The following is a 27,310-nucleotide window of genomic DNA, read 5'->3' as shown; positions in this document are numbered from 1 at the left end:
AGTCCGAATATAATATTTGTCAGAATGATTGTTGTTCATAACTTTTTTTTCTCTGAATCCAATAGTTGTTCAGAATTGTCATAAAATAAACCTAACCTAACCTATGGTTTTCTACAGGATGACCATTTAAAAATTTCAGACAAACGATGATTCGGACAATTATTATGGTATGACTAGCGAAGAGTATGCGAACTTTGGCGCTCCCTTTTATTACTTATATCGCGGTATGACTGCAGGGGCAGATTTTAGTTCATCTATGACTATGAAGGGGCATACAAATACACTCGGCTTAGTGAGCTTGTTAATCTTGTCCAAGGACTATGGTCTCAGGTATAATAAAAAAGACGCTTTAAACGGTACGGTCAAGTTTATGATTGGATAGCTACCTAATTTTTTTCCTCATTTTGTTACAATGAAACTGTGTAAAAAAGTTCGGATCTGCTAACAATAAGAGGGTACACACCATTTCTTCAAACAACAGGTACTTAAGTAATCGTTCTTTTTTCTTTGTCTAGACAGTTTCAACTAGTTACATACTTAACTTAAGTACATAAAGCGTCATAGTTAAGTTGGTTTAAAGCCCTTCGCTCGCATTTGCGCGAATGCGTCAATTACACTACTACTATAATTTGTGCACTGTGACGCATAGTTCTGTTATAGATTTGCTCACAAACAAACTGACAATCTATCAGTTTACAATATTCATAATTACGCTTCTGCATAGTTCCGCCAATCGATAAGGGGTGATAATAGTTGACCCTCATAACCTCTGGATAACATAATTGGCTCGTGGTTTTTTGTCATTTGTCGTCGGATGAGTGAAACGGCTGGTTGTGATGGAATGCTGAAGTTAAAATGTTGAGTGTGGTGGTGTTGTGTTTGTGCCTTGCCGTTGCTGTCACAGGATTAGGAAGTATGTATTATTTTTTATCTTGATTACCAGTAACGCTAGCAGCAGTTTGAACTAGAAAGATGTTAATACGGTACACATTTTTTTTGTCCAAGTTATTTATGCCTAATTTTACCAACTTTTAGTTAGTATATCCAGTATTGTGAGATTGGATGATTTAAGGAAAAAGGACGTGTTGTTTATTTTCTCTCTCCTAATTTTATACGGTTCCTTATCGAAAACAAATATAGAGGTAGCTACTTCTGAGTACTATTTACTAAAGTGCTTTTTTAAGATTTTCAATACCCAATTTTAAGCTAGAATATCATTCATCTTCGATTTTCGAATTTCGTATAGTGCCCACCCTGATCGTTCTTACCCAGTAACTAACGTCGCAAACGGCGGGCGAAAACGATTATTCCAAGTATTTTAGATATTTTAAACTTTTGTGAGTACACAAATAGAAAATCTGATAATAATTTGAATTCCGTTCGTAAGACTTTGGACACCAAGATGATTTAAACTACGAAGCTAAGTTTTAAATATTCGTTTAAGTCTTTGGTCTCATTTGATTGCTTTTGTAAAATAATTGCTATCGTTCATACATTGATGTTCTTTCGGATCTGTGATACCTACCGTTAAACGTACAACTATTTATTTATTTATTTCGGAGATATCGAAAAAGGCTCTAATTGCTTTTATGAAATTTGCCATGTGTGTATATTTTCGGGGCCGAACGTGATCTAGCTTGGTCTTACCTCATGGAAAAACGTGTGCCTTCGAATGTTAAGCTAAGCTAAGCTAAGCTTGGTTGCCCAGGTACTTCCTAGAATAAACTGGTGTGACCGACTGACTTATAGATAATGCACAGCTTAGTTTAGTTAATTTATTCATTCAATATAATACATCATAAAAAAATTACAAAAATGTCAGTTACAAGTATCTGTATTGAAGTCGTCAACGGTAATATTAAACAGGATTAACAATAATATAAAAAATAAAAATGCTAAGAATGTCAAGTATTGAGATAAAAAGATCAGTTTTTTTTTTCTTAAAGCACTGAAGAGGTTATCGGTGGAAAATATAGGGAGCTAACTAATTTTTATTCTTTTACGGAAGGGAAGCCGCGGGAGAAAGCTAGCTTTAAAGCAAGTACCTAGTACCTAGTAAGTGGGATAACATTGTTTAGTATATTGTTAGTAATTTATTTATAGATATTGCACATCGATAACAAATTAGAACAAGGATGTGTCCGAGTCCGGTCCTATTAAGTGTATTTACTTGAACTATTCTAATGTGCAACAAACACGTGCATAAAGTGCTATGCAAGCGCATATCCATTATCAGTGCAATGTGCAATGCAATAAACGATGCAATTTTTTTTTTTTTAGATGTTCATGAATGTTCAATTTCAGAAATTGTTATGCAAATCGTTCGCCTGTAGGCACATAGTTCCAATTTTACTAAAATAATGGACAAAAAATTGTTTAATATGTGTCTTGTTTCTTCAGATAAGGCCGTTGTTATCTAGAAATTGTTAACTAAACAAATGTGGTCGCTAGAAAAAACCATGAACCATTCAATAAGAAATCTTCGACATTTTCATTTCAAAGTTCAACATCTTAAAAAACGGTTGAACCGATTTTATTGGAAAATAGCTAAGAACTGCCACAAGAATTCACACAAAAAACACACGTTCAAAAAAACACGTTCAATTCAGTTTCACGTAAAAAAAACCCTATCGAAATTTATGTATCCGTTTGAGAGCTACTATGCCACAGATAGACAAACAGACAGACATTGATGTCAAACTTATTTTTATTAACACCCTTCTTTTTGCATCGGGGGGTTAAAAACATTTTTCAATACCTTTATTAACAACAAGAAACTGTAAAGGTTTATATTAACGTATCTGTATTATAATATCTTAGTTCTTTTTAAATATTAAGTATATAAATAAAATTGTAAAATTTATTTACTTTTGTAACATAACCTTAGGTAGGTACTCTCCTTCTCACACAATCGGGTAAAATAAAAATATCCCCTGAACAACAAGCATTCAAACGAAAATGACATACAGACCCAATTAAAGTCAGTTAATTTAAATGTTCACATTTTTATCTTTTTTATACAGAAACACTGAAGCGAAAAGATGTATCTTTACGTCCTGCGCGTCAGTTTCGTATATCTAAACAACACGACGTTGCGTCACTTACCTATTCCTATCGCACAACGCGGTCCGTTACCCCTGACCCTCGAGAGACAAGGGTGAGATAAGGATCTCGAAAATTTCACCAGATATCGCCTCTAGTTTCCTAATTTACTAACAAAATCCCTTGATTTATGTTCCACTTGATACTTTCGGGGCTAAATTAAAGTTTAGAATTTTGTCCGGGAAAGGTTTTAGATAAATATGAGCGCGACATGTTCGAGGAATGATAGATGATTGCGGTATTTGTAAATTGCGGCTTCCTGTTGTGGAAATATGAATATGGTGACTCGATCACTAAAAAATACATTATTTAGATTTTAAAAAGTAGACAGGTATATTTATTTAAATAATATAAATAATCCAATTGTGGCCCCCATCCTAGACTCGGGAAACAAGCCTGTATTGCGGCGACCGTGACAAATTGACATTGTTAATAAACACAGTGGCATTTTTTATGTTTTTATCGATATCATGTTTTTTTTTTATTTGAACATCACTCATCATACGGAAAAGAAACTTTTTCAAAATATGTTGCTAGCACAAAAAAAATATTAGCGTTAAAGGTAAAAGTCTCGAAACAACTACATTATTTTATGCCTATCTATCTCTCTGTAACCTCTTCACGCTTAAGCAGCTGCACCGATTTTGATTAAATTTGATATGGAAATAGTTAGACCCTGAGAATGACAATAGGAAAGTTTTTACTCCGGAAAATGCATAGTTCCCATGGGATTGCAATAAACAAATTCTTGACAGACGTGGCAGATCGATCCTAATTGATCCAATACTGGAAATTAAGTAGGATTTTGAACCTAACAACCAAGAGAAGAGAACCAAGTTTTAACCAGACAGGAGCAAATTATAATTTGGACTGGCAACAGCTACAATACTGTCACTGTCAAAACATGCTCGAAACATGTAAATAAATAAAATACAATGTGTAAATAGTAAATACGTTTTTCCCGGCTTCGCCGCTCTATTCCACCGAAGAAAGTACACATAATTTACTGATCAACTCTGAATTACTTGATAAATTTCAGATTCACTGAAAGATCCGTACATTTGTGGACCGCCGTCATGCGCAGGTAAGTGGAGTGGAACAAAAGTTATGTTTAATTTTAAGTTTCGTTTTCGTTTCTAATAAAAGTAGTTTTTACCTGATTATTTTACAGTGAAGAGCAATTATTTATAGTTAATTAGCGAGAGGAGCTAAGGTGTAATTAGGTTTGAATCACATTCTAGGGGGCACCAAAGCACTCAGTGATAAGGATCACCAATTAGTTTCTTCAGGGTCCGGTCCGGTCGGCCGTTGTCAAATTGACGACAACTATAAGACAATTTATTAAACTGTCTCAGTAATTACAAGTTATCGTTTACTTAATGTCCGCACAAAATAGGTCAGCGGTCCGAATTCGGACCGCGGTCCTCGCTATTTGGTGACCCCTGGTCTATAATATAAAAGGTAACATTCTTCGCCTCCCTTTCCCCAAAATTACACCTGAAACGGCTGAACGGATTTGGATGAAATTTGGTAAGTAGATAGCTAGACATCTGGAATAAAACACAGGCTACTTTTTATTCCAATATTCCCACGGGATAGGAATAAAATCTCGAAACAACAACCGCTGCTCATGAAATTTTACATGATTGTTTTTTAATGTAACATCAATGAAAACCATGATTTAATTTTCGAGAATTCCCAGCAGCTAGATCTAATGTTTTATGTGTGCGAAACCACAGGTAAACACTAGTTAATTTATAAATTTCATTGCCATAGCTGAGCAATACGGCTAGTTATTAGTTCCTCCAATTTAATCATGAACTACTTTGTATACTTTTCACAGAAAAATTGGTAATGTAATTAATCAATTATTATTTGTAAATTTTCAGAGTCAGACAAATTCCGTTACTTGCCAGAAACAATCTACTACTATGAATATAAAGTAAATGTTGAGACCTATTTTGCTGGCTCCAGTAACAATAGGTCTACTTTGGACATAAAAGCTGAGGTATGCGGATTATAATTTTATTTTTATTTCCTAATCAACAAATTTCTTTAAAAGGTGACATATATTTTTGATACTGAAATTGTCATATTATGTTATGTTTAATTTGGTATTTGACTTTTTATTTATTTCTTTTATAAATCAAGGCATATCAATCAAAAGGAAAAGTAATTTTAAGCCAGCTTTACATATTTATACTCAGCAGTACAAAATTTGGTCCACTCTCCATACCAAAATTACTTATTACTGCATACAATTGAGGGCCAGATTTTTTGCGGCTAGTATAGTATAACAAAAAAAGGTTTGAAATTCACGATTTACCAAAGAAAGACATACTAAGCATGTCACATGCATTTAGCCTCATAATTGTTTTATAAAGAAACAGATATTTTAAAAAATTACAAAAATTTCTGTTGGCAACCAAATTAATTTTTTTCTTCACTAAACTATCTATATAGGTATTCATAGTAATAAATAGGATATGACAATTTCAGGAGTTGTCAAATACCCTATTATGACAAAATGCATGCACCATAATTATTTTTCATCACACTTGCTCGTAAACAGTTTTGTAACATGCAGGCTACCTTGGTTGCAACCCCCCAAATAAAACCCTCGACCTTAATGTGCTCGTCATGAAACCCGTGGTCGGTAAATGAGTCATTGCCCGTACTAATTTTGTTGTCATGAAGCCCAAGGTCGGTAAATGAGTGTGATACTGCATGGCGTGCTGCAGCGCGGCGCGCGCACGTCGGGCACATGCTACGTGGGGTGGGGTGGCGCGGAGGCTGGCGCTGCCAAGAGCGCAGTTAGTGGTATCTGCAATTTTTGAAAAATATTAGTTTTTCTTTTACAAATATACAATTTAACTCGCAAATGTGATGAAAAACATTGTATGTCGCACGGGCGGTACTAGAATTACGAACATCGACTCATTAAAGCCCTCAGTCTTCGACTTCGGGCTTCTAATAGACTCTCGTTCGTAATTCCTTATTTACCGCCCTTAAGACACAATGTACTATTAAACTTATGTGCAGCTTGGTTTGTGGTCAATATCCAGTACATTTGTAATAACAAAATATATTTTAAAATGTTTCCCAGGCCGCCATCCAGTTCATTAAACCTTGCGAGGGTCTGCTGCAGCTGAGGGATGTGACCTTGTTAGACCAGGATGAAAACTACCCCGTGGAGAGAGCTGAGAAGTTTATACATGCCATCTCACTCTTTGAACTTAGGTAAATAAATATTGTGGGTTCATCATCATAAAGCAGGGGGGGTTGCCAACAGTCGCCACGCTTGGCAAGGGGGTTGGTGAGAATGGTGAGTGCAATATAGGATGGAAAGTTGCCAAGGAGACCATCCCGTGCCCATCTTTTGATTTTATCCCTCAGGCAGATTTTATGGCATCCGTGGCTGTAAGTAACAATTGGTATTATAATTATGTTAATAAAACCTAATTTCAGACAAGGAATGTTAATAATAATCATAATTATTTCGTGTTTCCATTTTACAACTAAAAATCAAGTGGCTCCTATTTTCATTTGATCTTTTTATTTGTGTAGGTTCGCATTTCATGATGGTATTATTTCGGAGATCTGTCCAGAGAGTGCGGAGGAAGACTGGGTGCTCAACTTCAAGAGGGCCATCCTGTCCCTCTTCCAGAACTCCATGAAAAGATTTGATATCAATTTCAAGGGAGTTGAGGTATGAAAATAAGTATTTGTAAAAATTTCGGTTTTAATACTATCTTTTTCTCACATGAAACTGGCCGTGATTGACCACTACCTCACCTGATGTTAAGTGCAGGTGAGGCCAAAGGTCTATCAATATTTTTTTTTGTTTCTTATTTCGCGCATTAATTAATTCCGAAAAACTCAGAGGTGTCAGATTTGAACCTACGATCTTCTATATGAGAGGCCACTGTTACAAGTAGATTGTTTATAGTTCATTGATATGGACCTCAAATTGATTAAAAGACTGTATTTTATCCAGCACATCGAAGAAAAATGTTAAAATCTATAAAATAATTTACAGAAATTTCATTTGACTTAACCTAACCCTTGTGGCCTATTCACAGTGTAGAGACTCTCTACATTGCGCTCTCGAAGTTTCTCAACTTGGACGCATACATGTAACTTCCGACGACCTTTCTTCAGACTTCAGTCCCCAGGCATAATATCCCCCTGGAGAGAGATCTGTCTAACTGTAACCTCTCCCCCACAACAGTACCTACACGACTTTAAGAAGCCGTATCACAAAACAGATAGATACAGAAGTCAATCTCATATGTACTTCACTTTTCATACCTACGCTCGGCGGTCGCTCTATGGTTGTCAACTATGGCTTATGCACAAAAAACTATCGTGGTAGTGGCACTCGTACACGTGAATAATGTTTTGCCATCGTATTTTGTCGGAAAAGTTCGTATTTACAAAAAAAGTTCACAGACGCGTGTCTCAAGCGGATGGCACTATCGTATACAGATATCATATCCGTAAGCAGTGTCTATGTGTGCGTTGCTCGAGCACACTTTGTATGTAGATTGATTTCTTAACCTATCTGTTTTGTTGCCCTATTATGTGATGATTGCTTAAAATAACAAATACTTTTACGTAATCAATTTGTATTGCAGCAAGACATTCACGGGTCCTGCAGCGTGGAGTACGTGGTCCGAGGACAGGAGGACACCAGCCTCATTCTGGTTAAGACCAGAGACCTGTCGCAGTGCAGGAACCGGTACAAATACCTGTCCATACTGCAGACAGTGCGCTATGACTTCCAGAGTGTGAGTGACCTTTTGTATAGTTAGATAAACAATTATTACTTTGTTCACTCGCTACCTTACAATAGCTACGCCTATGCAACAAACGTGTACATATTCATTCAACCCCTCTCCATCCACACTGTAAGGGCACAGACAAATCGTATGTACAAACCCGACTATCACCACACCACCACACACACACACACACAAAACCATTTTAGAGCCTTTGTACACAGCGTTTTTTAAACGCGCCGTCGCGCACTATTGTATCGATACTCAAGCGCTCGGTTGTTTTATGCCATAAATGCTGCGTTAAACGCAATTCGTTGGACGCACATCCATTTTGTATCAGATAATACATGCGCTTGCCGCGCTGCGCTCGCCACATAAGACAATGTTTGGTAATTAGATTATCTAATGCAAATTGATGTGTCAAGCGCATTGCGTTTAACGCAACGTTTATCGCATAAAACAACCGAGCGCTTAACGCGATATGCGCGTGAGTTGCATGGCTGCTCTATGGAAAGAAAACCGCGGCGTGCAAAAGCTCTTAGCGGTTTTTTTTTTTAATTTTCGTTAACTCTGTCATTTGGATCGTAGTTCAACGGTATAGTGTTGGCCTATATATACAGGACATCAGTTCTCATCTAGGTCTGCAGCGACTGTTTTGTTAAATTTATATGCTCAGTGGCGTGCAAGTGAAACAAATGAACAAACTCACTTTGACATTTATAATATTAATGAGTTTGATTACAGAGATTCCAAACGTGGCCTGTCCTCAAATCTGAAAGCAAGTGCCGCATCAGCGTCGACCACAACATCTATAAGCAGGTCAACTGCCGCGAGCGGCATCTGTTCGAGCCTTTCTCTGGCAGGAACTCCGGAGCCATGACCACAGTCATACAGGACTTGGTGCTCGTTAGGGAGGAGAATAAGACCGACACGCAGATTATGGAGGCGCAGCCTAAAGGTTAGTAACTATACTAGCAGTAAATTAAAGGTCACAGCTGCCTCGTTAGAGCCACCTGGCGTCCGACCCACTCAGCCTGGCCTCGAGCGGTTAGTTTTATATGGTTTGTTATGAGCATGCTCGCTGCTCGCAGGTTTGCAGTGCAGTGCTCCCCGCCCCCTACATGGTCATTTGTAGACCATGCGAGGTCCACTCATTGACCGCACGAAGTTCACTCGTTGACCACGCGAGGTTCACTGGTGACAACGCGGCGTCCACCCGTCGACCACCTGTCGACCACCTGTCGACGAGCGACGAGGCTATGCTGGTCGGGTGCCAGGTGGTTCGAAGGAGCTGTAACCTATAGTTGCTCTTGCGTTGTTTGTTTTTATTTTACAAGCGTTTTTTTTTTCAGGCTGGCTTACAATTGAGAAACGTTCCAACCTTCTTCACCATCACAACACGCATGTCAAAACAGAAACCGGCGAACTGAGGTCGGCCAGAGACGTCCTGAAGCTACTGTGCAAGTAAGTTATTTGCCTGATCCTTGGATTTAAAATTTGGAAATGTTTTTTTTTCTGAAACTGTTAACTATTCAGGATATATTTCAGGACCATCCTGTAGAACTCTACAGGTTAAGTTAGTTTTAAATCAATCCAGAAGTAGGTACTAACAGTATAAAAAAAAAACATATGAATCAGTCGGGAAATTAATCACTTCAGAAACATATTTTCGGCGAAAAATTTGAGAAGTTTGTTTTAAAAATGGTTTTTGTTTACAGTATCAAAGAAAGCGCCGACGATTACGTGCCGGGTGCCACAGTGGATTCTAACCTGGATAGCGGCTCGACAGTGGGCCTGTGGGGCAAACTGGTGCGCGCCTGCCGCGGCCTGCACTATCCGGCGCTGGAACAGCTGCTGGCAAGGGCTCCCACCATCTGCCACAGAGCCTCGTGAGTATTACAAACTGGTGCGCGCCTGCCGCGGCCTGCCCTATCCGGCGCTGGAACAGCTGCTGGCAAGGGCTCCCACCATCTGCCACAGAGCCTCGTGAGTATTACAAACTGGTGCGCGCCTGCCGCGGCCTGCCCTATCCGGCGCTGGAACAGCTGCTGGCAAGGGCTCCCACCATCTGCCACAGAGCCTCGTGAGTATTACAAACTGGTGCGCGCCTGCCGCGGCCTGCCCTATCCGGCGCTGGAACAGCTGCTGGCAAGGGCTCCCACCATCTGCCACAGAGCCTCGTGAGTATTACAACTGGTGCGCGCCTGCCGCGGCCTGCCCTATCCGGCGCTGGAACAGCTGCTGGCAAGGGCTCCCACCATCTGCCACAGAGCCTCGTGAGTATTACAAACTGGTGCGCGCCTGCCGCGGCCTGCCCTATCCGGCGCTGGAACAGCTGCTGGCAAGGGCTCCCACCATCTGCCACAGAGCCTCGTGAGTATTACAAACTGGTGCGCGCCTGCCGCGGCCTGCCCTATCCGGCGCTGGAACAGCTGCTGGCAAGGGCTCCCACCATCTGCCACAGAGCCTCGTGAGGATTACAAACTGGTGCGCGCCTGCGCGCCTGCCCTATCCGCCGCTGGAACAGCTGCTGGCAAGGGCTCCCACTCTGCCACAGAGCTCGTGAGTATTACAAACTGGTGCGCGCCTACCGCGGCCTGCCCTATCCGGCGCTGGAACAGCTGCTGGCAAGGGCTCCCACCATCTGCCACGGAGCCTTTTCTCCCCCAACGGTTATCTGTTCTTCGTGAGATGTGGCCCGCCCATTGCCACTTCAGCTGGCAGGATCCATATGTAGAAACACTACAGCCACGCCACCTGACGCCAGGCAATAGAAATACATGCCGCGCAGCCGCACAAGCTATCTATCGTACTTTTTTTTTTTATTCAACTGGATGGCAAACGAGCAAGTGGGTCTCCTGATGGTAAGAGATCACCACCGCCCATAAACATCTGGAACACCAGGGGTATTTCAGATGCGTTGCCAACCTAGAGGCCTAAGATGGGATACCTCAAGTTTTGTCTTATGTACGAATTCTTAACCGTCAATAAGGGATATTACTGAAATTTTCTAACAGTTTTTTGAGTATCTTAAATGTCCGTAGGATGTTATCATATTATTTTAATTAAATTTTTGGAAATATAGCTCTATCGTTACTATCGATGTAAATGTTATACTCTTTGGTCATGATCCGTCATGGCGACAAAATATTTAGAGAACTGACGTTGTCATGGCGGTTTCGCTAGTGTCGCCCCCTGCGCAGAGCTTTCCCTAATATCCCCTATACTCGACATTATAAATAAATTATTTCTCAAATTAAACTTAGTTTGACCTTCTAAACAACGTAGATAGATACCTTATTTAATCAGGCGTTACTTTGCGGAGGTCCATATCAATGAACTAAACTTGACAACTGAGTTACAAACAATGAACTAACTTAAAGGTAAAAGTATTTACCTACGTATCTACGTATTTACATATTAAACACCCAAGACTCAAGACTATTTCGTTTTGTAAAATACTAGTGACAACTTTTGCCTGCAGGAAGCACATGCTAGACGCACTGCCGTACATCGCCAGCGCGGGCTCCGTGGAACTGATCAAAGACATGATCCTGAAGGGCGCTGTGGATGTGAACACGCGGCACGAGTGGCTCATGTCCATGGCTATGATACCGCGGTAACTACTTTAGTCGATCAATTTTTCAGTGTAGTTGGTTGCCATGGTAACATATATATTCCGGGGTCACTTATTAAAAGTATGATTTTATGGGGTACAAATTCACTAAAACTAAGAAAGTAGGAAAGGCAATTTTTTCATTGTAATTTTATTTAATTTGACATTGTTTTGTTGTTGTAATAATTTATATTAATTTAATGTAATTTGTGTGATTTGATTTTATGATTATCTCTATGATGATACTGTATTTCTTCATGGCTCATCTCCTAAACGTGCTAGTAGTAGGTATACATTGCAAACATTTTTGTGAGCAAGTGTATCAGTGACAGAATTAGAACACTAAAAAGTTGAGTGACCCAAATACATGCACCAGCATAAACCCTGCAAGGGCACCATAAAAGGGTTGCTCTATCAGATGACATGAAAGAAGCACGCCGCACCCGCGTGAGTTTGTGTAATTGTGTATTGATTAGTTTGCTTCTCTATTTCTGTCGAATAAAGAGATGTAAATACATACTTACAATATTATTTTGTCCTCCAATTGTTCAGCCCCAAGAAGGAAATGCTGACAAGTATGCTGGAACTCCTGAAGAAGCAGCAGAACGACCAGCTGGTCAGCTTCACCGTGTCGTCCATGGTGCATTCGTACTGCAAGCACAGCGGGAAGTCACGTGAGTTGATATTTTTTGTAATAGTAAGTAAATTTGATAAGAGGTTTATTATTGTTATTTTTTAATTCAATTGGGTGATATTTACGCCCAAAGTAGAATATTTAAAATGTTCTATTTCGTGGTGATTATTTTGTATGTTCTTAAAATAGTATGATATCTAGTCGCATTATTTTTGTTAGTCATTTTTTCCCGCCGAAATTGTAAATTTTTCAGATTTTTTTTTAAATGGTCATCCTGCAAAACTATAGGTTAGTCTACCCACTTCTTATCGAGGTATTGGCATGTTACTTGGAAACAATGCTTAATTCTAATGCCAATACAACAATATGTCCAAGACAGAACAACTTAATCGTCTTGGGTTGGGGTGTACGACCAAGAATGGTATTCAGGGTCTGATGAGGGAGCAGTCAGGCAATTAAAGCATGTATGTCGTTTTTTTAACTATTGTAATTATTTTTGTGAAGTACGAGAATGCTGCGAAGAGGACACGCCGAAACAGATAATGGAAGAGTTCCAGAGCATAGTCCAAGAGCTGTCCACCAAAAACTTAGCCACCGCGCCTAGAGCCGAAAGAAGCAACGTAAGCTCATATAAGTTGTACAGGGCAATTTGGAGAGAAAATAAGTACCAACCGTAACCAACTCCGTTAATTGGATCGATCAACTTTTTCTTGTACCTCGTGGCCATGGTTACGTCCCCTGGACAACTCTTTGAAACCATGAGTTGCAAAATGATTTCTGTAGTTAAAATTCATCGAGCGTAAATTTTTGTCTTAGTTCCAAGCCCATTATTTTATGGATTATATCTTAAACACATCATATTAAAAGAGTTCTATTAATAAACTCTGTCACTGTTGTCTCTTGGACATCAGTACAGAATAACAAACAAGAAAAAGCTGATGGACCCAATTATAGGTAATAATAAGATTTTGTAAATATAATGGCACCGAAACGCATTTTTTCTTCTAACAGCTTACAAGTTCTGTATAATGTTACCCGCACCTATTTTTTTTCTTTTAATATTATTACAGATAGTAATAGCCATCAAAGCGCTCGGCAACATAGGCGGCTTCAAGCAAGAATTCGCAGACATACTAATGAATATAATCGGCGACTCACTCGTCCCTGTGCCTATTAGGTTGACGGCCGTGGACGCGTTCCGGCGCACGCCTTGCGTTGAGACGCGGTAATGGATATTGATTTATTTTTTACTACGTGTTTACCCGGGGCTTCGCATGCATAAATCATTAGAGGCATCCGTTGAATTGAAATTTCGGATTTTGCTACACACAAATTACTGTGTACATAAAATAATAATAATAAAACCTGAGTGTGGCTGCGTGTTCACCAGAGATGTGCCAGGATACGTAGCGAGGGCCAGATTTTTTTAATGTATTGTTTTATTAAATAAACTAGTTTGTTTTTGCTTTTAATAAACCATTTTGATTTTGATTTTTGAAACTAGCGGGGTGCCGTGACGCAGGGGCACGCCACTGGCCGCTACTAGTGACTGAGTACTCGCAACACATACCTCGCACCACATCCCTCGCAACACATCCCTCGCAACACATACCTCACAACACATCCCTTGCACACATCCTCGCACACAAACTTCAAAACTCTGCCTCGCAACACATACCTCACAACACATCCCTGGCACACATACCTTACACACATCCTCGCAACATACCTCACAACACATCCCTCGCAACACATACCTCACAACACATCCCTCGCAATACATACCTCACAACACATCCCTCGCAACACATACCTCACAACACATCCCTCGCAACACATACCTCACAACACATCCCTCGCAACACATACCTCACAACACATCCCTCGCAACACATACCTCACAACACATCCCTTGCAACACATCCCTCGCAACACATACCTTACAACACATCCCTCGCAACACATACCTCACAACACATCCCTCGCAACACATACCTCACAACACATCCCTCGCAACACATACCTCACAACACATCCCTTGCAACACATCCCTCGCAACACATACCTTACAACACATCCCTCGCAACACATACCTTACAACACATCCCTCGCAACACATACCTCACAACACATCCCTCGCAACACATACCTCACAACACATCCCTCGCAACACATACCTCACAACACATCCCTCGCAACACATCCCTCGCAACACATACCTACAACACATCCCTCGCAACACATACCTCACAACACATCCCTCGCAACACATACCTCACAACACATACCTCACAACACATCCCTCGCAACACATACCTCACAACACATACCTCACAACACATCCCTCGCAACACATACCTCACAACACATCCCTCGCAACACATACCTCACAACACATCCCTCGCAACACATCCCTCGCAACACATACCTTACAACACATCCCTCGCAACACATACCTCACAACACATCCCTCGCAACACATACCTTACAACACATCCCTCGCAACACATACCTCACAACACATCCCTCGCAACACATACCTCACAACACATCCCTTGCAACACATCCCTTGCAACACATACCTTACAACACATCCCTCGCAACACATACCTCACAACACATCCCTCGCAACACATACCTCACAACACATCCCTCGCAACACATACCTCACAACACATCCCTCGCAACACATACCTCACAACACATCCCTTGCAACACATCCCTCGCAACACATACCTCACAACACATCCCTCGCAACACATACCTCACAACACATCCCTCGCAACACATACCTTACAACACATCCCTCGCAACACATACCTCACAACACATCCCTCGCAACACATGCCTCGCACATCTCTGATGGAAACGCAACCTCACGGTTATACATAGTTCAAGCCTAATAATATTGAATATTATTATATTCAATCTGTTCCCAGTGAATATTTCTTGGAGACGTTCCGCGAAGACTACGTGAACATAGAAGTGCGCCTGGCGTCTTACCTGCAAGTGATGAAGTGTCCCACTCTCAGCATCATCAGGAAAATATACCACTCCGTGCGGCACGAGCAAGTTAACCAGGGTACGTATCGTCAGCCGGAACACCACAGGCTGGCAAAGGCAAATGTGCACAGACCTGTGAAGAAATTCGCACAGGGCCCACGTGGGAATTATAGACCAAGCCCTTTCACTCTGAGAAGAGGTCTGTGCTCTGGAGTCGGACGATGACGTCTTGGAATGATTGTTTTATGGTATCATCACCACTATCACCAGTGTTTTTCAGTCTGTGGGTCGCGACCTCCGGGGGGTCGCGGATACCCCTGTAGGGGGTCACAGAATATTTAAAAAACTCTCACAGTTATTGTGTATGATTATTCAATGTTTGTATTATCAACCTAAGACAATACAAATAATGCAAATGGAGATATGCAAGGGGTCGCCAAATTTTTTTCAAACCAGGTCCCGTCCTGAAAAAGTTTGAAAAACACTGATCTACTCTACCCTATTAAATAATTCTGTTAAAGGGTGTTCAGTCAGACTTACCCAACCTGTTGATATATGCCTGATCTTAAAAGTCAGAGGCAAAACTTTTTTTTTAAAGAAGTGGAGCACCGTTTTCTTGAAAGGTCTTAACCCCCGCTCTGGGTCGTTTCTGGTGCAAAGGTTGTCCATCGCGGTTCAACGGGTCTACGCGCCAAGTGTGCCTTTTCGCCTGGTATGACCCTCCGGCCGGTTTATTTGACTGACTGTATTTTGTATATCAGACGTTGTTATCAATCCTATTCGTCAACTATGCAATTAACAGTTTAATTTTAAAACACCTGTTTATTTTCGTCCCCCAGTGGCGACATTCGTCTGGTCCCACCTGAACAACCTGGGCCAGTCGTCGCTGCCCTCCCGCGTGGAGATCCAGGGCCTGCTCTCCGGAAACCCGATGCCCCAGCTGGAGGACAGTCCGGACTTCCGGATGTTCTCACGGAACTACGAGCAGAGCGTGTTCTTTGATCAGTACAACGCTGGTAAGTAACGCCCTAGAGCAGCGGTTGGCAACGTATGCAGCCCGAGACATACTATCTCCTTGCGACCCGCGACTGTTTTGTAATATCACTTATAATACCTACCTACAATAGATAACTAGGTAGGATATCTATTAGGCACAAAATTATCTTATAAGTGCGGCCCGCAATTATCTATTTTTTTCACTATACAGCCCATGTCTGCCAAAACATTGCCGACCCCTGCCGTAGAGCGTATAGTTTGGGTGACACTATATCAACATTAAATTACTTAATTAATTATTTCACTCATGTCAAACAGGCACGAGTTTATATCTACACGAAAAATCGGGTCAGTATTTCCATGTCGGTATTATCCGGGCTGGTAAATAGTGTCTCCCCGTAGATGCTCAACCTTGTTTGCCGACCGTCCCCTTACGTACACATATAATATACATATATATATATATATGTGTGTTCGTGACGTAATAAAAATCAAATTTCTTGTTTTGTATATAAGCTTCTTGGTCACGACGACGTGCATCTAGATGGCCATGCCGAAACGTGAATAAAAAGTGTAATTGACGTAACTCAACTATCTTCGACTCCGTGGCTAATCGAAAAATTAAAAAAAAAATACTTTCCACCCTTGAAAATTAAACATTCCGAACAGGAGAGATGAAAACATATTTTTGTAACTTTAAGTGAATCTATCTCTCTGTTAATTGTAAATACATCCGAGCTAAAAAAGAGGTAGAGGAGAAGGATCCTCAGAAAACGGATTTACAGTAAGATGTTTTTACAGTCAGGATCTTGTTTCTTTTTTAACTCACGACGCAAAAAGTGGGATGTTATAAGTTTGAAGCCAATGTCTATCTGTCTGTTTATCTGTGGCATCGTAACTTTCAAACAGATAGACCTATTTCGATGGGGTTTTTCAGGTGAAAGCGAGTTTCCTTGTAGTTGTTCTTAGCTATGTTTGATAAAAATAGGTTCAGCCGTTTTTGAGATATTGAACTTTAAAATGGTGATGGGGTTTCTCGACTTTTCTAAGTTGGTTAGGTTAGTTATTGAGCAATTAATATTATTGTATTTAGTGTTTGCTTATTGATTAGTGGACATATTTTTTAAATGACAGTCGTGACTCTAAGTACATATAAGATAGTTGATATAAACCTTCCGTGTATGGTTATTTATGGTTTAAGTTGTGCACGTTACTTTCAGGCGGCAACTATGAAGCGAACGTCATCTTCACACCGGATTCTTACATACCTAGATCCGTATCGCTCAACTTGACAGTCGACATGTTTGGGGAATCAATCAATATCTTGGAGGTAAGTATTCGATTCATACTGGGTGATTCAGAAGTGAGCTAAAGCCTTATTGTCTAACGCATTTGAAATCGCAACGGTTTTCACCGCTTCTTTCTGTCAAATGTTATAGAATAAGGTTAGAAAGAGACAGTGAATGCGACTAGAATAAGGTTAGAAAGAAAAAATACTAAATTGTTTTCTAAGTACATGGTCACTCTGCAACTGTGTAAAAATGTGGAGTTTTACTTAAATGGGTCAATCAACTTTTTAGTGCATGTTATTATTTCTGTCCCGTAACTCAGGAGACATTAGACATCAGTGATACACTTTGTTAGAAAAGTGTTTGCAATGTCTACTATTAGGACATGTGCCATAAAGGAATTGCTTTAAAACTGTCACAATTTCTAACCTTTTCGTGGATTTGTACCCCATAAAATCATACTTTTAATAAGTTACCCAGGAGACGTTACCATGGCAACAAACTTTTTTCTCAGCTCAAAGGCCGTGCAGAAGGTTTCGAGCGCTACTTCGAAAACCTATTCGGTAAAAATGGCCCTCTCAGTAAGACAAAGATCAACGATAAACTCGAAGCGTTGCGCTTCATCCGCTCCCTGTCCGACGCTGACCAAGTGAAGGAGAAAGTAGATGACATCGGTTACAAGAACGAAGCGCTCAAACACCAGTACCCAATGGCTGAGCTGGGCATCAAAGTGTTTGGGAATGAGATATCTTACTGGAACGCTGAGGGCCATAGTGAGATCTTGAAGAGTTTGGAGAGGATGAATCCACAGATGAGGATATTGGAGATTCTGTCTGGGAAGGTATTTATGACAGAATTGTTTGCTTTCCTTATTACCCGACCGCAAGGAGAGGTAAAGTACATCTATCAATCTAATTCTTGTGTATACTTGTGTATATCGTATATTATATATATCGTCATTACTTTGAAAAAATCTCGTATCTAAAATCAATATGTCAACAAAATTGAACCATGACGTAATGTTCATAAGGTCGCTCAGAAAATTATCTACTTTGAGATACGAGTTTTTTTTTTAAGTAGTGACGATCTCGGAAACGGCTCAAACGATTTCGATGAAATTTAGTGTATAGGAGGTTTTCGGGGATTGAAAATCGATCTAGCTTGGTTTTATCTCTGGGAAAACGCTTGGTACCGAGTTTTAGCCCGAGCGGAGCTTGATCGTCCAGGTACTTGTGCATTAAGATTTAAGGGCCGTAAGAAGGGGTTTCCTAACGAGGGTGTATTAGAACCCGATTCCGAAGGCGGTGAGCTTTTGATGACTCGAGTTATTAATCCCATTACTGCCCGTGATACACAATGACTTTCATCACATAGCGAAGGAAAAAATGCAAAAAATATTTTTTATTCACAGAGAGACGTCGTTTTCTTCACAGCTCGGCAAGAAAGAAGCTATTTAAGAAAACAATTGATTGAAATAATGGCCACCTCCCAACATAGATTGTCACATTTCTCGAGTCGTCTATCATAGCCATTGGTTTTAAGTACTTACAATATACAGATGTACATACATACATACCATTGCAGGAAATCTCGTACAACAAAGCGTCGCTCTTTCTCGACACTACTTTCTCTGTCCCCACCGGGTGCGGCTTGCCTCTCAATATGAACCTGATGGGAACCAGCTACGTCAACACCAAGATGTCCGGCACCATGGTGGACAAGTTCTCCCAGAGCGGCAACCTGGATTTCGAAGGGAAAATTCATCCCAGGTAAGTTTTGATTTGACAACATTTTGTTTAATTATAATTGTTTGATTCTGGCGTTACTTTATGAAAGTCCATGTCGATAAATCACTACCCTGCTGGTTCGTTACGTAGAAAGAAAGAAAGAAAATACATTTATTTAACGCCATAAAAACATCACAATTGACATTAAAAATAAAACCGAATTGATAACCTCTTCCTTTTTTACTTTTACTTAATGCTTATAATTAAACAAATAAATAATTACTAATAATAATAACGTCGTTACGAAGCGTTGGCAGGCTTCCCGCCAGGTGGACTGACGACATCGTGAGAGTTGCGGGAAACCGGTGGATGCAAGTGGCGAGTTGTCGTTCATTGTGGCGTTCTAAGGGGGAGGCCTTTGTTCAGCAGTGGACGTCTTCCGGCTGATGATGATGATGATGATGATTACCTATCCCACTAATAACATTATAAATGTGAAAGTTTGTAAGTCTGTTTGTTTGTTACCTTTTCACGTCTAAACAGCTGAACAGATGGTTTTTTATTCCGGAAAATTGCATAGTTCCCGCGGGATAGCGATTAACGAATTCTACGCAGGTTTATTTACATCAATATCTATTAATTAAGACCGACCAAATATCATTTATTCCTAGCGTGGCAGTAAACATAGCAGCAACAATGTCAGTCACCGCCGGCGGTCTCAGCACGAGCGGCACCCGACTCAACTTGAGACTGTACACGGCAACCGCCGTGGAAGCTAAACTCAACATACGAGGGCTCGGCTTGGTCAGGCTGGACCTTTCTCTCCCCAGTGAGAAGAGGGAGATATTTGCTGCCAAGTAAGTTATGATTGCCTAGTACTTTTAAGACAGAAAGTAATTGAGAGTTGGTGTAACAGTAGGTTATACAACAAAAACGAAAAACACGTAAGACTACCCGAGTTATATTTGTCCACCCGAGCCGCAGGCGAGGGTTTAAAGTTAAGTCGAGGGTAAAAGGGGCTTTTATGAATAAGTTACACACTCTACTTTTTTTTCATGCATTACTATTTCTATAATAACAAATTAGAATTGCCTAGTTTTGTTAATTTACTAATAATAAAAGACGGATTATAAAACTTAGTTTGATAAACTTCAAATGTTCGTGGCTATTGGCGTCTGATTGCCTTGGTCTTAGACGAAGGTTTTACTTTAAGCACTAGAACATAAAAAGTTATTTTATGCAGCCTACATCCAACATAAATACAAAAATATCTGACACGTTCTAACTGGTCCTAGAAATAGAGTCATCATATATTTATGCACGCTTAGCTGTGTCAGATGTCGGTGCTGGTGACTGTACAGTTCTACTATTTACTTGCCCCGCTTATTTAATTGACTTTTTCATTTAGGTCGGAGCTAATCATTCTGCACGGCGACGAAGAACTGCAACAGCAAGGCTTGAACCAGAACAGAATAGAGCAGAACACTTGCAGCTGGTCCACTTTTGACAAGGGCATCGGTATCAAAGTCTGCGCTTCTTACCAGGTACGCTGTGCATAATTAGGGTCTTCCCACGTCTTCAATTTCGGGGGTTTTTCAATTTTTCTAAGTTGTTTAGGTTGGGTGAAGCTATTTTCCTTCCCGGATAATTCCTACAATGAAATACCGAACCAATTTTTCGTGTACACGCCCTTACAAACTTATGTTGAAGTTAAACTGACACGTTTGACACTGGCAAATGAAACGTTTGGGAATAATATGTCGCCGAAAAAACAGAGAACCCTTTCGTTCAACAGTAGACGTCTTCCGGCTGATGATTTTCGAATTTCGAATCTAGCGTTTCGAATAAGTATTAACAAAAAATCCTCTTCCAGTTCCCAAACATGACGAACCTCAAGAACGCACCGTACTTCATAATGAGCGGGCCGGCCAAGTACATCCTATCGCTGGAGAAAGCCGACCCCTCGGCCAACACTTACTCCTTCCAGTACAAATACGACAAGAACGAAACCAACAGCCTCCTCAGCTTTACGTTCAACACGCCTGACAGTAAGGTAATACTTGAAATCCTGACATTTCTCCAAAAATATCTGTACCATTTCTATTGTTGAAGCATTTTATTCTTGATCCACCGTAGAACGATCTCACAGTAAGTTTCAAATTTAATTCTCCTGTCTAACGATGCCATGTCCTGTTAATGTTACTATGACATTTTCTGTGAAAAGGTTCCAGTCCACAGTGGTTCACAATTCAGTGGGTTCAACAGTTATACCTGCAAAAATCATCAACTATCAGTTTCTCTAATTTTATGCCGAAAATATATTTCCCAAATGACTTATTTCCGAACTGTTTCATATGTACGAACGATTTTATATCTGAAACTGTAAACTAGTCCTTATATATCTCAGGAATATTCTGTAGAACCCTATAGGTTAGGTTAAGTTGGTTTTATAACAATCCTGAAGCACTTTTCATCACGCACAATTAAAGTTTTCAATAAAACAGGAGTTGATTTCGCCCTACATGATAAAAATTAATATATATTATCATAATAATAATAATATCAACGTCATTCAAACTGCACTAACTTGACCGCATCACAATCATTGGCATTTAGATGAAACATGTTTGGTATAAAAATACTTTTTTAGACAAAATACAATATTTTTCCAAATTTACACTCGCGTATAAAATTATACCAGTTTCGGGTGGGTTGCCAAGAGATGCGGGTTTGAATCCCATCGGTGCACTTAAAAACTTTTTTTTTAATGAAAAGAACGTAATTAGATATAGCCAATTATAACACCATACACAGGAGAAAAGGATGTTCGACGCTGTCCTTAACTTGTCTAACACGTCGAGCACAGCCAGTCTTTCCTTCCAATCAGCTGAGAACACACTGCAAGCTAAAGGTGTCATCCGGAACACAGAAGACGACAAGTCTTTGGAAGCCAGCCTGGACATAGACGGGATAAAACATTTTGATACCGTCATGTCTTTGAAGAAACAAGATATAAAGTTTGGGTATGTGTGGCTGCCGCATGCTTATTGGGTGGTCAATGATGAAAGGATTGCCGAATTGTCGGGTAAGTATCTTCCTTTAAGTCTTTATTGTTTAGGAGTCCTTACAAAATATGTCAACATTTTTTTACGAGATATGAAAACTCCAATTTCACACTAACTGTCGATTTACTGTTAAAAGTACGAATAGAAAATCGTCTACATAAATTGACTATTTTTAATTTGATACAAAGTCAATACTGACCAAAGTATTTTTTACAAAGTACTGAAATAATGTTTAAAACCAAAAAATTAAGCCCGAATGGAATTTTGCCTATAGTAGGTAAATTAGGAGCAAAATTAAATACAAAATACACAATAAGTGTAATCTGTAAATTATAATGTAGTCTTACGTTATTTTAAGTGGAAAATATTTACAATTTCTTGCATTTAATTTGTAAAATTGTTCACTAGAACCCTTATATTCTAGGCATCTTCAAGGTCAAAAGTAAAGGCGGCGTCACACAGGCCGACATTACCGCCGACTTCCAAACCAAACAACTGGCCAGCCACATGGTCGGGTATTATACTATAAACGGTCCTACACACGGACTCCAACTCAATTTGGACTACCAATTCTATAAGAACCCTAAACAGACGATCAAGTTGGAAGGCGTGTACAGTGAAAGACCTTTGGGATACAGGCATGATTTGTACGGTGAACTCGCTATGGAATTTACGGCGTATCCAGTGTATAATTTCTATTCTGTGTTACGGAATGTGGTAAGTTATTTAAAATGTAGTTTTTGGTATGTCTGTTATTTGAATGCGACGCGCATCTAAATTGGAAATAGTTACGGGTAACCCGTTAGTTATATGTGTATTTTACTGATACATATAGCAGCGTAAGACGTCCATCAATTAGATGAACGGATGACCTTGATAAAGTTCCGGGTTCGCTGTGGATGCCGGCCGCTTCCAACCGAAGCAACATGTTCAACTGCGGACGTCCTACAGCTGATATGATGATGATACATATCAATACGAATCTGCTGAAATTAGCCTATAGTTTAATGTAATATGTTTTTTTTTCTCTGAAAATTATGACGTAATTCACATTAACCAGTAGCCATTTTTTTCAATTAGTCATTTCTCTTGTGTAAATTATTAACCACGCCTCTTTCCAAATGCCAGAACATATGTTAACTATCTTGCAGATTTTTTATCCATTATCTAAGCAAATGGTAAGAAAGTTTTTTTTTGTAGAAAACGCAATCGCACCTGGACGTTAGTTTCAACGTATCGGCATCCCGGGAACAGAACCAGAACCCTTCGTTGACTTTCGGGTTCACTCGTATCGAAAAAATTGTCGGTATGAAGTTAGCCACGCATCTCACCATCAGCAAACCGAGGCCGGTACGGATGGAGTTCCAGTTCGAAGAGGTAACTGAACTCTAGTATTTGTTTCAGTAATTGTCAGCGAAATGTAACATCCCTACTAATATTATAAATGCGAAAGTAACTCTGTCTGTCTGTCTGTCTTTCACGTCGAAACCACTGAACCGATTTTGATGAAATTTGGTATAATAAGTATTTGAACAAGGATCAACATAGGATACCTTTTATTCCGATAGAGGGCGCCACCGCACGATAACCTAGATCCGCGCGGACGAAGTCGCGGGAATAAGCTAGTTATCTATAAGTGAAGACGGAAGAATTCTAAAAGTAAACTATTTGGACATGAAACTACCATAACACACTCACTCACAGTTAATGAAATGAACCTGCAGGGCTACTACGAAACTCGAAGTTCGTATCGTACCGTCCCTCTCGCTCTCGTATTAAATAGTATAAGTGTCAGAGGGATTGCACGACACGAACTTCGAATTTCGAGTTTCGTAGTAGCCCTGCTGAATAACTCACGTCTTAAATCGAGGTCATAGATGAAGGGCTAAAAATGAGCCAGAAACATGTCGATCTGAACTCGATTAAAATCTATAAGTAAAATATTGTGTCGAACAGATTAACAATAATAATAATAATAATAAAATGTATCTATTTATTCAAAAAAATATCAAAAATTAAACAAAAAAAAATCAATACAAAAAGAAAACAAGATACATAAGATACATACGAGTACTTATTTGTTACGAGATTTTAAGACCGTGATTCCCTTTAATGAGCTCCCCATATTTCGACGCATGTACTGACAATGCAATGACCGAATGCTCAGTTCGAGAACAACTCAAAGCACTGTCGTTTCGACTTATCATTCAACTTATAGAAGAGGTTAAGATATATGGCAGAATAAATTATGTGTCGACAGTTGTGATGAAAGAAATGAAAGTATTTGTGCCAAGTTTCATTTTAATCAAATGACTTCTGACGCTTTCATTGTCATTCGTATATATGTTTTCGTACATACATGTAACTATTATATGTTCGTCGTGATACATATTATTAATAGTCTATGTATTTTTATAACATCTTTTCAATCCGCATTGGTATTCTGTTTTTAGTCTCAAATAAAATCAAAACTGTCGTGGAAATGATAAAAAACCAATAACGAAGATCTAAGGTTTTAAATTATCGTGATTTTGACTCGTAACTATTACAACACCCGGGACTTATCACTTATTAGGTCCTAGGTGTAGTAATCTGGCCCTCAAATGTATGCAAAAATAGGTAATTTCGTATGTAGAGTGGGCGAAATTTTGTGCCGCTGAGTATACATAACTAGGTATAAACGAAGATCTAACTCGTCTTTTTTCCCCAGATTGGTCCGAAATACTCGGTAGTAGCGTTGCTCAATGTGAACCCAAAGTCCAAGGACATACTGGTGTCCGGGGCGTTGTACTATCCTCCGGGGACGCAGCTGTTCGTAGACGCGCAGCTTAACATGTCGCTGCCGACGCTACACGACTGCACTATCAAGGCTAAGGTGCACGAGAAGATGCCTAACGAGTTCCAGGTTAGTTGCTGGCTACTTCATTTTGTCTAAACCAAACCGAATACACATACGTATTTAAGATCTTTTGTTAACCACATTTAGGGGCTGTTTCACCGTCCACTGATTAGTGTTAACCGACTGTTAAATGTGATGCCATCACCGTCTATTCGAACAAAACAAATAGAGACGGCATCACACCTAACCGCCAGTTAACACTAATCAATGGATGGTGAAACAGCCCTTAATGCAAATAAATAAATGAATTAATTACTTAATTAAACAAAAATACAGGAAAGGTATAAAAGTGTAGATGGAACTGTGAATCGAACTGAGGTCCTTGACATTTCTTGTTTACTTTTATGTATTTTATTATTGCTCTTATCTAAAGTTGCATCACTCGCAAAAATCTATTCCTTACTTCTTTCTGTTGTAAAGGTTGCCTGGAAAAGATCGCTCTAAAGTGATAAGGACGCCTGTTGTTTACGTTCAAAATTTTCACGTAACTGTGTTTTATGTACTGCTTAATATATTGTGGTGCACTAAAAAGAGTCAATGTATGGTATTACTTGATTTATTAAAGTGTGAAAAATATAAAGTTGGGAAAACCGTGAATAATGAATACAAAAATCTGAAAGTAAGTTTTCCAAGTCAGATAGTGATCTAATTTGTGAAGGAAATGCGAAAAAATGGATCGCTGAAATGAATGTACAGTCAAGGTAATTAAATCACGTCCCAGGGTAGACCCTTTGTGTTACTAATGTCATATTTTTATATGTTCAAATTGATTACGAATAGGTTGCACCCTGGTACAGTCAAGGGCAAAGATATTGACACGGCCAAAGTTGCAAAAGTATGTATACACGGCCTTAATGTTAGGTGCATAAAGTCGTGTATACACATTTTTGTATCTTTGGCCGTGTCAATATCTTTGCCTTTGACTGTACATAATTTATTCATATTCATATTCATTTATTGCAATCATGTTCATTTGTACAATTATTGTAGACCTTAAAGTAAACATGCGAGTAGGTACATGGTACCCTGTTAGGGCACTGCAATTTTCTTACATTCTAAATTGTTTATTAAATTTAAATTGTTTGATACATTAATATTATTATAATATTTAAATTCTTCGACTGTACATACGCATAAATTCAATATTTTTTTTTTGTTGTGTTCTTTATTGTCAGTACAAGGTTTGTGTTAACTAAATAAAAATAAACTGGGACGGGGGCGAAGCCGCGGGCAACGGCCAGTTTTTTTTTTTTTTATTCGACTGGATGGCAAACGAGTAAGTGGGTCTCCTGATGGTAAGAGATCACCACCGCCTATAAACATCTGCAACACCAGGGGTATATATTAGTAAAGATATCGCGTCTGTAGGTGAACGCAGCGGGCATCTGGTTCACGGGCGTGGACTTCAACGTGGATGCCCTGTACCAGGACCAGTCCAAGACCAACATGATGTCGCACCGTCTCAAGGTCATCCTCAATAGCAACCACTTCAAGGACATCGCGCTCGACGCCCGGTTCACGCAGGACAACCGGCAGCTCACGTTTATAGGACAGGTTAGTTGTTTCTTGATTAAAAGCTTTTTATACTTGCAATGTTTGTGTAATCATTAGGGCCTGGAATTTTGCGTGCCGCTATTGATAGATTGGGGAGAGAGCACCGCTTTTTATCGATGTTCCCGATAAATCGATATTTTTTTTAAATTTATGTTGTAACTTTAATACATAATTTTAAATATATTTTTGCTTAGAATATTATTATAAAATACTTTATATTGGCTATGGTAAGAACTTTCGGAATACAAAATTAACATTTTATCTTTTATTTTATCAAAGCGTAGGCAATCAAGCTACCTAACGTTAAATGATCTCAGAGGGATGTTTTCTCAAGTTATGAAATATAAAGGTATAATTCGTAATTATAGCAATATTAAATGGATTAAACTTTCCGATATTTCAAACTTTTTAACATCATTGACCGCTGAAAAAAGGTACGTATCTTCGGAAAGTTTGAGGCTTTATTTCATAAAAACATAAATTTAAAAACTATCGATTTGTCGATAACATCGATAAAAAGCGGTGCTCTCTCCCTTCAATCTGTCAATAGCCGCACGCAAATTCCCGGGTCTGAGTAATCATTAACAGAGATACACCGAGTTGAGTTTATTTTCGACGACGTGTTTCAGGCTAAGTCGTAGCCC

At 39.5% G+C, this 27,310-nt stretch overlaps 1 protein-coding gene across 1 annotated transcript in view; it reads left to right on the top strand.

Annotated features, from left to right (window-relative positions):
- The first annotated feature begins 582 nt into the window (after positions 1 to 582).
- LOC141440194 (apolipophorins-like) overlaps positions 583 to 27,310 on the top strand; it is a 33,404-nt gene continuing 6,676 nt past the window's right edge. The window contains exons 1-27 of the mRNA XM_074104656.1: positions 583 to 913; positions 4,142 to 4,186; positions 4,992 to 5,110; positions 6,209 to 6,342; positions 6,670 to 6,811; positions 7,740 to 7,892; positions 8,628 to 8,841; positions 9,236 to 9,347; positions 9,602 to 9,772; positions 10,219 to 10,353; positions 11,368 to 11,502; positions 12,052 to 12,173; positions 12,638 to 12,753; positions 13,204 to 13,358; positions 15,073 to 15,215; positions 15,976 to 16,152; positions 17,353 to 17,462; positions 17,936 to 18,262; positions 19,006 to 19,190; positions 19,820 to 20,005; positions 20,557 to 20,692; positions 21,022 to 21,201; positions 21,963 to 22,233; positions 22,638 to 22,930; positions 23,414 to 23,590; positions 24,924 to 25,118; positions 26,481 to 26,666. Coding sequence (XP_073960757.1) covers positions 856 to 913; positions 4,142 to 4,186; positions 4,992 to 5,110; positions 6,209 to 6,342; positions 6,670 to 6,811; positions 7,740 to 7,892; positions 8,628 to 8,841; positions 9,236 to 9,347; positions 9,602 to 9,772; positions 10,219 to 10,353; positions 11,368 to 11,502; positions 12,052 to 12,173; positions 12,638 to 12,753; positions 13,204 to 13,358; positions 15,073 to 15,215; positions 15,976 to 16,152; positions 17,353 to 17,462; positions 17,936 to 18,262; positions 19,006 to 19,190; positions 19,820 to 20,005; positions 20,557 to 20,692; positions 21,022 to 21,201; positions 21,963 to 22,233; positions 22,638 to 22,930; positions 23,414 to 23,590; positions 24,924 to 25,118; positions 26,481 to 26,666 — 4,377 coding nt within the window. The 5' untranslated portion in view covers positions 583 to 855. The remainder of the gene's footprint in view (positions 914 to 4,141; positions 4,187 to 4,991; positions 5,111 to 6,208; positions 6,343 to 6,669; positions 6,812 to 7,739; positions 7,893 to 8,627; positions 8,842 to 9,235; positions 9,348 to 9,601; positions 9,773 to 10,218; positions 10,354 to 11,367; positions 11,503 to 12,051; positions 12,174 to 12,637; positions 12,754 to 13,203; positions 13,359 to 15,072; positions 15,216 to 15,975; positions 16,153 to 17,352; positions 17,463 to 17,935; positions 18,263 to 19,005; positions 19,191 to 19,819; positions 20,006 to 20,556; positions 20,693 to 21,021; positions 21,202 to 21,962; positions 22,234 to 22,637; positions 22,931 to 23,413; positions 23,591 to 24,923; positions 25,119 to 26,480; positions 26,667 to 27,310) is intronic.

Source organism: Choristoneura fumiferana, chromosome 22 (assembly GCF_025370935.1).
Source record: "Choristoneura fumiferana chromosome 22, NRCan_CFum_1, whole genome shotgun sequence".
In the NCBI taxonomy this organism is placed as follows: Eukaryota; Metazoa; Arthropoda; class Insecta; order Lepidoptera; family Tortricidae; genus Choristoneura; species Choristoneura fumiferana.
Note: the sequence above shows the minus strand (reverse complement) of the source record. Positions and strands in the feature narration are given on the sequence as shown.